The sequence below is a fragment of the Hylobates moloch genome, unplaced genomic scaffold (assembly GCF_009828535.3).
Source record: "Hylobates moloch isolate HMO894 unplaced genomic scaffold, HMol_V3 SCAFFOLD_1, whole genome shotgun sequence".
Taxonomy (NCBI): Eukaryota; Metazoa; Chordata; class Mammalia; order Primates; family Hylobatidae; genus Hylobates; species Hylobates moloch.
In genome coordinates, this window is record NW_026652276.1 from 145,912,876 (window position 1) to 145,925,286 (window position 12,411).

At 37.6% G+C, this 12,411-nt stretch overlaps 1 protein-coding gene across 8 annotated transcripts in view; it reads right to left on the minus strand.

Moving 5' to 3' along the window:
• Positions 1–4,074: 4,074 nt before the first annotated feature.
• KLHL7 (kelch like family member 7) overlaps positions 4,075–12,411 on the minus strand; it is a 72,318-nt gene continuing 63,981 nt past the window's right edge. For 7 of the 8 annotated variants that reach the window (XM_058446486.1, XM_032759419.2, XM_058446492.1 and 4 more), the window contains 2 exons: positions 8,082–8,179; positions 5,348–6,759 (listed from right to left, as the gene is read on the minus strand). In XM_058446486.1, coding sequence (XP_058302469.1) covers positions 6,476–6,759; positions 8,082–8,179 — 382 coding nt within the window. In that variant the 3' untranslated portion in view covers positions 5,348–6,475. Of the gene's footprint in view, positions 6,760–8,081; positions 8,180–12,411 lie in introns of all 8 variants that reach the window. The other variant, XM_032759409.2, reaches the window with a different exon arrangement.

Genomic DNA, 12,411 nt, shown 5'->3' on the forward strand with positions numbered 1-12,411 from the left:
TGACTTTGTTGGATTACAGGTTTGTGCTGGTGGTTTTAGGATTATTGAGCTGGGAGTGAGCCATCATTCTTGCTCATGTAATTTGTTTGGATTTTGAAGACAGCAGAATCTGCAGGACGGGAACTACTTGTCCAAACTACTTTTTTATTTTCTTTAATCAATGCAATTCATGTATTTTGAAACAAATTTATGGAAAAGTCACAAATAACAGTACAAAGAACTTTTTTCCTGAACCATTTGAGACTATGTTGCAGACCTAATGCCCCATCATCCAAATACTTATTGTATATTTTCTACAAACAAACCAGGGCATTCTACATAACCAAAACACAATCAACAAAATTAGGACATTGATACTGATGCACTACTACTCTCTAATCCTTAGACTCCATTTATGTTTTGCCAAATCTCCCAATATTGTCCTTTAGAGGAAAAGGGTTCAGTTCGGAATCATTGTTGCTTAGCCATATTTCTTGTGTCTCCTTCAATTTGGAAGATTTTTTGTTTTTCCTTTTCATGATCTTGACACTGTTAAAGATTACAGGCTGGTTATACTGTAGAAGTTCCTTAGTGCAGGTCTGTTTGATGTTTTCTCTTGATTAGATTCAGATTATGCATCTTTGTCAGGATTATCACAGAAGTGATGCTGCGGTTTTCACATTGCAGGTTGTGTACAATTTCAATTTGTCCTGTTACCTGTAATGCTCAATTGATTACTTGCTTAAGGTGGTGTCTGCCAAGCTGCTCTACCATAAAGTTATTCTTTTCCTTTTTGTTATTAATAAGAATTTTGTGGGGAGGTACTTCGAAAGTATGTAAAAATCTGATTGTTCATCCAACTTTTAGCTCATTCACTTATTTATTCATATTAATATGGACTCATGATTTCCAATGTTATTCAATGGGTTATAATCCATTACTATCATTATTTATTTTGATACTCAAATCATCTCCAATTTGGCCAATGGGAGCCCCTTTAAGCTCCTTTGCACTCGAAAAAGGAGAAAAAAAAATCCCTGTGATTACTTGAGCACTTTTTTACTTTCTGGTCCAGAGATGTTCCAGGCTCATTTTTACATTCTCTACTCCAGTCCTGAAATCAGTTATTTCTCCAGGGGTCCTTTTGGTGCTGCTTAGAAACCAAGATCTGAGCTTTAATGTGCTTATTGCTACTGGGATGTCTTTGCTGTCATGAACATTGCTGGGAAATACATATGTATAAACAAACATAAACATTTACATCAAACATTTCTATATTTTATATATTAAAACTATTATGCCTTCTATGTCAAAGACTATGAAAAAAAGAAAAAAACTTGAGTTCACACTGATAATCTCCAATTTCAATCCAAAATCACATGATTCATTTTCCTCTATTTTTAACTCCACTGATAACAAGAAACTTGGCTTTCATTAACCTCAGTATGTTTATTTTATTATTGCCTTGTGTTAACCAGTATTGCTTTGTAGCCACTGACTTGTCATTCCTGCAAATGTCAGCATTTGTAAGGACTTTGCTGGGATCAAATACCTAAAATAATACCAGTGGTGGCTGAAACTTAAGTGAGGGTAAGCCCAGTGCTTGGTGAAGGTAGAGAGGGGCAAGGCCAGAATGCCGATTGAGACTGTCTAGGTGGAGTGTGTGTGAGACAATGAGAGCCTAGGGCTTGCAGAACTTGGTGGTGATCGGTTTGGTGATGGGTATAGGTGGAAATCAGGAGAGTGGGGTTACAGGAAGGAAACTTCTGATTTCTTCAAGATGGCAGAGTAAAAATACGCTGCCTCCCCTTGCAATTGGATGAGGCAACTGTCTCAACTTGATAGGAGATAGGATTCCTCCCCAATAAAAAGGAATGAGAGACACTTCAGATTCTAGGACATCAGGTACAGAGAGGGCTTATGCTTATTGAATGGTGAGTCAAACATCCCAGAAAAATACCTATGGATCTCTTATGGACCAGCAACAAAAATAGTTGGCCGTCTCCTCCTCATATAATGAAGTTCATTGATTAAGCTCACTCTTGTACCCCTGAATTATCAATTTTCAAATGTCTCATTTTAAATACAAATGCACAGTCAGGGACTAGACATTTGACGGCAGATGCCAACAGGAAAGAGCAAAGCAAAGAAACAGAAAAAGAAGTTAGAGGAAACAAAAACACTAAAATATTTGCAAAAGTTGAACTAAAATATCGTCAGAGAGGATAACATGAAACAAGAACGGCATATTATATAAAAGAACAATTATAGAAATAAAGTACTCTTGGAAAACGTAGATAGTGTGAACAAATTAAAGAGGGTTAGAACATAAAGTCTGAAGGAATTTCCGTAAGATTCAAAGTAGATCTTGAACCCCATTTTAAATCTGTTATGAGAGAGGGCGTAAAGCTCTGGAGAGTAAAAAGATTTCTAGTTAATAAGGGCAACATTTCAAACAATTTCCCAGCACAGACTTTTTTTTTTTATAAAATTTTCATTTTTTCTAAAGTAGTGTGAATCATCTTGGGAAGAAGGAAGGTTAGGAAGATAAAAGTGGATTCAAGCTTTTTAAAGTCTTTTGAGGCAACTGTAAAGAGGGAGGAGGATATTTAAAGGAAGGATTTATCAAATGCTGAATGATGCTACCTGTAAAATGTCCTTTCATTAAAAGGACAGATTATGTGGACTTGAGAATCCAAATAATGACTCTCAGTGAGAGCTAGTTTGGTGCCATGGGGGAGTAAATTGGATTTTCTCAAGTCTTTGGTATAACCTTAGAAAGCAAAATTTCCTCTAAATACCTCCTTTACCCGTGCATATGTAGCAAATCCAAAATTTTTGCTGTTAACAGTATATATGGCAAAAGGAATATAGACTGCTTGGTGGAATAATTGTTTATTAAACGGCTGATTTTGATTTTGTTAGCAATATTGTCATGTCAAAATAATTCATGGCTCAAAATTTTCATGGGACGATATGTCAAGTTTTTGCCAGCTGGGCCACAACATCACAAGTATATGTTTTTGTTTTTTTTTTTAAATAGCAACAATTTTTTTAAGATGCTAAACCTTTGTGACCAAATTGTGCTTTTTGAAAGCATAAACTTAATTACTTTGTCATCAAAATAGTATCATTGCAAAGGATATAACATTATCAAATGTCTACTAAAAAGCAAGCAGAGCACTTTACAGGACAGGAAGTTTTGGGGAACAAAATAGAAAATGTGCTTGTCAGTATGGTGGGTGTACTTTTACCCACTATCCTGATATTGACAATTCTGTAGAAATTTCCAAGGCAGAAAAAGACACTAATTGGGAATTATGATACAGATTACTAAGGAAAAAAACCACTTCATTATAATCCACATCAAACCTGTGTATGTATTTACTGTAGTGTGTTCTAGTCAATTGACACAGCCTAAAAGGAAATGCTAGTGTACTTAAAATATCTCAAACAGGTACTGTATATTCTACATAGGAGATTGTCAAATTATAGAGCTATATTGTAAAATAATAAATGGATATTTCACTCTCAAAAAAAACTAGCCACATTTTCCAATAGAGTGCAAAATTGAAAACCCTCCTAAAAATGTTCAGAATAATCAAATCTAGAGACAGAAAGATTAGTGGTTGCCTAGGGCTGTGGTGTTTGGGAGGTTTCCTGTGTTGAACAGCGTCTCCCCAAATTCACGTCTACCCAGAAGCTCAGAATGTGACCTCGTTTGGAAATGGGGTCTTTATAGGTGTAATTAAAATAAGGTCATACTGGATTGGGGGCCCTATGTTGTCCTTTTTTTGTTTGTATTTTGCTTTTTTTGAGGAGTCTCGCTCTGTCACCCAGGCTGGAATGAAGTGGCGCAATCTCAGTTCACTGCAACCTCTGCCTCCCAGGTTCAAGCAATTCTCCTGCCTCAGCCTCCTGAGTAGCTGGGACTGCAGGTGCACACCACCATACCTGGCTAATTTTTGTATTTTTAGTAGAGACGGGGTTTTGGCATGTTGTCCAGGCTGGTCTCAAACTCCTGACCTCAGGTAACCCACCCGCCTCGGCCTCCCAAAGTTCTGGGATTACAGGCGTGAGCCACAGTGCCCAGCCTTTTTTTTTTTTTTTTTTTTTTTTAATGAGACAGGGTCTCAGTCTGTCACCCAGGCTGGAGTGCAGTGGCACAATCATAGCTCACTACATCCTTGAACTCCTGGGCTCAAGTGATCCTCCCACATCAGCCTTCTGAGTAGCTAGAACTGCAGGTATATACCACACCTGCTTTTTATTTTTTTGTAGAGACAGGGTCTTGAACTCCTAGCCTCAAGTGATCCTACTGCCTTCACCTCCCAAAGTGTTTAAATTACTGACCTGAGCCGCTGTGTCTGGCTCCTATGTTGTCCTTATAAGAACACCATGTGAAGATACAGAGACACACAGGGAAAAAGCCCATGCGAAGACAGAGACAGAGATTGAAGTGCTGCAGCTACAAGCCAAAGAATGCTGAGGATTGCTGGCAACCACCAGAAGCTAGGGGAGAGGCACGTGTGGTTTCTGCTGCAGACCCTCCAGAAGGAACTAACCCTGCTGACACCTTGATTTAGGAGTGCTGGCTTCCTGAATTGTGAGAGAATAAATTTCTGTTCTTTAAAGCCATCAAGTTTGCAGTAGTTTGTTATGGTAGCCCTAGGAAATACAGGGGCGTTGGGGGAAATAGGGAACCATTGCTAATCAGTACAAGATTTCTTTTTGGGGTGATGAAAATGTTCTAAAATTGTGGTGATGGTTGCATAACTCTGTGGGTATACTAAAAACCACTGAATAATACATTTATTTATTTATTTATTTTTAGTCTTGCTCTGTCGCCCAGGCTGGGGTGCAGTGGCTCGATCTCGGCTCACTGCAACCTCTGCCTGTCAGGTGCAAGCAATCCTCCTGCCTCAGTCTCCTGAATAGCTGGGATTACAAATGCACACCACCAGGCCTGGCTAATTTTTGTACTTTTAGTAGAGATGGGGTCTCATCATGTTGGCCAGGGTGGTCTTGAACTGCTGACCTCAAATTATCTACCCACCTTGGCCTCCCAAAGTGCTAGGATTACAGGCTTGAGCCACTGTGCCTTGCTTGAATAGTATACTTTAAGTGGTGAATTGTATGGTATGTAGATTATATCTTAATAAAGCTGTACATTTAAAAACCCTACACAAATAGAAATATACCTATCATTATGTTTTTCCTAATTCCTTTTTGATTTAAACATTTTTAGGGTTTAAGACTATTATAACCTCTATATAAAGAAAACCGAAAATTAAGAGACACTGCTTCACAAATTCTAAAAACAACCATTACCTAACATACCTGAAGAACAAATAAACTGAGTTGCCTATTTTAAGTTAAAAAATATTTAATATTATCAGATAAAAACAGTGATGGTGACAGCTTTACATGGTTCATTCCATACACAGTAAAAAAGGCAAAGTATTACTAGGAAGGAAATGAGTAGTTGGGTTTGTAAAAGATTTATTGATCACATAAAAGCAATGAATAGGAGATGACATATATTTAACTCATGATTACAAAACTTTTAGAGACAACTAGGTTAAATATCTCATGTTTTGGCTAAGGGAAAAGAATTCATGATCTCTTTACAGAAGTTCAAAGTCAACACTGATATTGTACAACTACCAGTGCTTTTCTAATGACCTAGAAATTTGCTATAAATAGCTTTACTTTTTGCTAGTTAATCACTTACTATGATTGGATTTTATTTAACAGTGAGGACTAAAGAGGCAGAATCCTTTTCTACCCACTGGATAAAACAGAGACATAAATTAATGATGGGTGCTAAGCTTTACATTTTATGTTAAAAAGATGGAATACATTTAAGTGGATTGAATATATTTCATGAGGAGCTGGACACATTAAACCCCCACATCTGTTTAGGAAGTTTTGTGAGAAAGTGTGTATATGCCTTGACTCACTCTGGCTTACTTTTAAAATGGAATACATTTGGCACTAAATAAAATAAATAAAGACAAGCAAACTATGTGAGACTAAGCTGCTCCATCTGAGTTGCCCATCTTGACTTACAATTCATACTATTTCTTAGTTCTTGACTGAGCACAACCTGACCTAACCACATAGCACTTCTGTGATGCATGAAAATAGAATCTAGAGCTAAGATAACTGTGCTTCACTGATGAGCCAATCTTCCATTCTGCCAAAATCATAGTTACATATGTGAAATTCATTCAAGAAATTCATATTTTTAACAAATGCTTATACTTTTTCAAGTTTTCTTGCTAGATATGTTCTTGATCTTGTGGCCAGCTAAAATATGATCTTTGAATTAAGGAAATCCATGTAAAAGAAACATCTATTTTATAGGAATCTTATTTCCCTTGAAACTTTCTTTACCAAAACACCAAACCAAAACTTTGTCACCAAACTCCTGGAACAAAGCACTGGTGGCTATATTTTAGAGTCTCTGATGAGTCTGAAGTCCACTTATTTTTCATGTTTCAAGGGTCTCTTCATTTGCTCCACAAGTATCGACAACACAAATTAAACAACTTGTGACTGGAAAAGCACGAACTTTGGAGTTGGCAACCCATTTGTCTGTTTCGGTATTATATTCGAGAATGTGTCCTAATCGACCAACACCCTGAAAACCAGCCAAGACATAAACTATAGAGCCAACTGCTGCACACTTCACTGTTACACCCTTCCATGGCATTGGTGAGACCATCTTCCATTCGTTCAACTTAATATCGTAATACTCCACATTGTCCAGACCACCTTCAAAAGAATAAAACATGAACAACATGAAAAACTATATGGACAATTCTAAGGTTTCTTAAAGTAATAACTTTTTGTATTTTTCCTATATTTTATTGTGAAAAATTTCAAACACACAGAAAAATTGTAATAATTTTACAGTGAATGTCCACATAGCCACCACCTAAATTCTTATTTTAACACAATAGAAATTTAATATTTCTTTTTAAATATTGATTTTTTTCTACAAAATTAAACATGTTTTATTTATTCTGGAAAAATGCAAAATAAACCGATCAGTGATTTCCCCTCTGATTAACTTTGATTATAATTATTCAAATGTCTTTCTTTTTCCTCCTATCTTTTAGCACTTTATGGAAAATAGCAATGGACAGGGACAGAAGAAGGAAAATAAGTTATCTGTTACACTTAAGTGATGCTTAAATGTACTGACTAAATTGAAGCTTGTGTCTAGATTCAGTTTCGATTCCCTTTCATTTAAGACAATTATTTGAGATTCTTTAGTACATTATTATTTATGAAAACAAAATGCCAAATTTAGTCATTTAAAAATACAATATTGATATTTTCATGCAATGTTTCATGCAATGATATTTTCATGCAATATTTTCATGCAATATTTAGGAAACTTTACCATTTAGGACCTGGATACAAGCCTTAAAACTTGTATTTAAAAAGTTTTTAAAGGTTTTTTAAAGTTCAAATATTTCTATTGCTCAATAGTTCTTTTTTTTTTTTTTTTTTTTTGAGACGGAGTCTCGCTGTCGCCCAGGTTGGAGTGCAGTGGTGGGATCTCAGCTCACTGCAGGCTCCGCCCCCCGGGGTTCACGCCATTCTCCTGCCTCAGCCTCCCGAGTAAGCTGGGACTACAGGCGCCTGCCACCTCGCCCGGCTAATTTTCTGTATTTTTAGTAGAGACAGGGTTTCACCATGTTAGCCAGGATGGTCTCGATTTCCTGACCTCGTGATCCGCCCGCCTCGGCCTCCCAAAGTGCTGGGATTACAGGCGTGAGCCACCGCGCCCGGCCTGCTCAATAGTTCTTAAGCTGGTGTGACATCATTCCCCAGGAGGTATCTGGGAATGTATAGGAGCCATCTAAAATTGTCACAATGACTGGTGACCACTGCGACATTTCATAAACAAGAATGTTTAACATCCTGAGATATTTTATCAAGTATGTTAATTCCCAGAAACTATAAAAATAGATATAATAATATACATGGTAACTGCTTCTATCTAGATTTTTAAAAATGCTTCAATAATTTAAGGAAGTATCAGCAAACTCATCAGGAAAGTGGAACAGTGAATTAACATCACATACCTAAACCATTCTGACCACCCACAGCAAATATCTTGTCTTTTACAAATACCAGCCCATGATTCTTCCTGGCTTCAATCATTGGACACAGCTCAGTCCATCTGAAAAAATTAAAGTTTTTAGTGTGCTTGTTTACAGGAAGTAAAAGAACTCATACTAATGAGAAAGGTCTATTATTCTAATTAAGTGCTCATTTACTACTCACATATGTGTACATACACACACAAAATGTCTAGAAGGGTAGAAAACAAAAGTTTAACAATGATTATGGGTAATTTATTAATACATGGGGAAAACAGGGATTTTATTCCTTTCAATTCTCATAGGATATAAGAAAATGAGGATATCTATTAAAAAACATGTTTTTAGAGGAAATCCATTTCCTAAGGTTCGTAAAAACTTGTAATATGGGAACAAAAAAGAAGAGGAAGATACTTAGAAGATAAAGAAATAATTCTTTTTTCTTTCTTCACACCTCTGCTGGCAGGAAATATGAACTAGTTCTATCACACATAGCTTTAATTATTATTTATATATGCGTAAGTAAAACACAAACTTATAATGGGCCTCAGGCAATCAGGAAATTAATAGTATCTGTTACTATTCACATGTCCATCTTTAAACCTACACTAAGAACTTTATGCTGCTCTGGTAACAAAGAAGTACTATCATTCTGTCAAGTTTAACACCTCATGTTGCTCTGTTCACAGCCACTATTATACAAATAATGAAACTGAGAATATAAATGTGGACCCAAGTGTTAAAGGATATTAATTCACAGGTTGCAGCATTATACATATATACACAGACAATCGAGTTTAGTTATTTTTTTCTGAGATTTAATACCTTCTTCTGCATACACTCCCAAGTCTGACATTTGTGATTGTGAAGGTGGTACTGGCACACAGGCTTGTGCTTTTAGCAGCTAACTTAAACCAAGAGACGCCAAACAACAGTAAGGACAACAACAAAAGGAAAACTTGGCATAAGTGTAACTCTCTATAATTATTGTTTATATCTCTTCTTTAAAACAATCTGATGGCCGGACGGGCGCGGTGGCTCACGCCTGTAATCCCAGCGCTTTGGGAGGCCGAGGCGGGCAGATCATGAGGTCAGGCAATCGAGACCACCCTGGCTAACACGGTGAAACCCCGTCTCTACTAAAAATACAAAAAATTAGCCAGGCCTGGTGGCGGGCGCCTGTAGTCCCAGCTACTCGGAGAGGCTGAGGCAGGAGAATGGCGTGAACCCGGGAGGCGGAGCTTACGGTGAGCCGAGATCGCGCCACTGCACTGCAGCCTGGGGGACAGAGCGAGACTCCGTCTCAAAAAACAAACAAACAAAAAACAATTTGATGAATTTAACTTTATAAATTAACTTTATAATTAAGGCACAATGATTAATTCTGAAATATTAACAATTCTTTTGTCTTACATTTATGTATTGTTTTAAAAATGGTTTGACAGTCACCACTCTCATTTTCAAAGGACTCTATTAAGGTGAGGTGGACCACATGGCTCCTGTTTTTAGGAAAAACACACACGCTCATCCAGGTGAAATGACCGGCATACAGCTTGGAAGTGGGAGAGCAGTAAAAACTAGTTATTCACTGCCCTGCACGTAGTGAGATTCATAGACTCAGCTATCATCATGCATTAAACATAGCATTTGACTTGGAAAAATTCCATTTACACACCACTTTCTTCTCCAAATATAATGTTAATGATATAAAAAGAGGGCATGTCTTTTTTTTTTTTTTGAGATGGAGTCTTGCTCTTTCTCCCAGGCCAGAGTGCAGTGGCGCGATCTCGGCTCACTGCAAGCTCCACCTCCTGGGTTCACGCCATTCTCCTGCCTCAGCCTCCCGAGTAGCTGGGACTACAGGCGCCCGCCACCGCGCCCGGCTAATTTTTTGTATTTTTAGTAGAGACGGGGTTTCACCGTGTTAGCCAGGATGGTCTCGATCTCCTGACCTCATGATCCGCCTGCCTCGGCCTCCCAAAGTGCTAGGATTACAGGCGTGAGCCACCGCGCCCAGCGAGAGCATGTCTTTATGTATATCTAAATCTCCTGAAGGTTTAGAAAAAAATTTTCACAAATTCCCCTTCCTCCTATAATTCACATGCAAAGTACATACTAGGTCCCTGCTATCTGCAATCTGAAGTTTAATGTTTAGAAGCGTTTTTTCATCTGTAATCCCAGCACTTTGGGAGGCCGAGGCGGGCAGATCACGAGGTCAAGAGATGGAGACCATCCTGGCCAACGTGGTGAAACCCCGTCTCTACTAAAAATACAAAAATTATCCCGTGTGGTGGCATGCGCCTGTAATCCCAGCTACTCAGGAGGCTGAGGCAGGAGAATTGCTTGAACCTGGGAGGCAGAAGTTGCAGTGAGCCGAGATTGTGACACTGCATTCCAGCATGGTGACAGAGCGAGACTCCCTCTCAAAAAGAAAAAAAAAAAGAAAAAAGCATTTCTTAAAATTCTGACTGCTCAAACTGTGTCACATTGTCTCCACAGACATAATTTCTTTCTTTCTTCAGTTTGTTACTTTATTATGAGCTTCTGCTCCTCTCCATCTTTTTAAAAATTGATTTTAAAAATGTGATACATAATACATGTACATATTTTTATGGTACCTGCGATATTTTGACACGTGTATACAATGTGTACTGATCAAGTCAGAGTAACTGGGATATCCAGCACCTGAAACATTTAGCTTTCCTTTAGTTTCTTTCTGGGCTAGGGAGGGAACCCAGGCCTCCCATGTGGCTGCAGAGGAATATCTTTTCTTTGTGTTGGAAACATTTCAATTCTCTAGCTATTTTGAAATATACAATAAATTATTGTTAACTATAGTCTCCCTACTGTACTACTGAATATTAGAACTTATCCTATCTACTGTATTTCTGTACTTGTTAACCAACCTCTGGTAACCATCATTCTACCCTCTATCTCCATGAGATCAATGTTTTTAGCTCCCACATGAGTGACAACATGTGTTATTTGTGTTTCTATGGTCCATAAGGCTTAGTTTTTCAGCTTCCAATTAAACACATTCTAATTATAAAACACTTAAAATGTCAAAATTGGGAAGAAATTCTTATAAAAAATAACTTGGCTGGCTAGATAACTTTTTGTTTTTGTTTTTGTTTTTGAGACAGAGTTTCGCTCTTGTTGCCCTGGCTGCAGTGCAATGGCGTGATCTCAGCTCACTACAACCTCCACCTCCCGGGTTCAAACGATTCTCCTGCCTCAGCCTCCTGAATAGCTGGGATTACAGGCACGCGCCACCATTCCCGGCTAATTTTTTTTGGTATTTTTAGACGAGACGGAGTTTCACCATGTTGGTCAGGCTGGTCTCGAACTCCTGACCTCAGATGATCCACCAGCCTCGGCCTCCCAAAGTGCTGGGATTACAGGTGTGAACCACCACACCTGGACTAGGTAACATTTTTAAAAGGAAATAATATAACATTTATTTTGAGAGTTGGATAATTATATTCACACTAGCTTCTCATTTGTGAAAATTTAAGGGCATTGAAGGGAACATAGAGAATTCAAATTTAAGCTCAATATATATAAAATGAAAGAAATGCTAGGTCTTGTAAGTTTTTAAATATTCCTGAAACTGAATATTCACCTAGTTTTAAAAAATACAGAAGCTGCAGAACTCCTTTATATTTTTACTTTGAACAAAAGTAAGTAAAAAATCAACATTAATTTACATTGATAGTGCCTGAATAAAGATGTAAAAATTTAGAAAGCTGGAGTTTTTATGGTTATGGCTTCTCTTTTAAGAGATTTTTTAGAAATAAAAAATAATTAGACAGCAGAATGAATCAGTTTTCCAACTAGTATGCTGTAACACTTTTTGAGCCTAGGGTTTATGGGAAGTAAGGTAGAGGTTCACATAAAAGGGAGCAAAGTTGGTAAACATCTTTAGCAAAAGACAAATTTCAAGACAACTTGCTTTTCTATTATTTGCATTGGAAAGAAGTTATTGATTATGCTTCCTTAAATCTTTTAAAATATGTGGGAATCATAGATAAATGCACATAATTAATCATATTTTATAATTAAGCTCTTATTTCTTAATTTTTTTTTTTTTTTTTTTTTTTGAGATGGAGTCTTGCTCTGTCACCCAGGCTGGAGTGCTGTGGCACAATCTTGCCTCACCGCAACCTCCGCCTCCCGGGTTCAAGCAATTTTCCTGCTTCAGCCTCCCCAGTAGTAGAGTACAGGCACGTGCCACAACACCCAGCTAGTTTTTGTATTTTTAGTAGAGACGGGGTTTTGCCATGTTGGCCAGGCTGATCTCATACTCCCGACC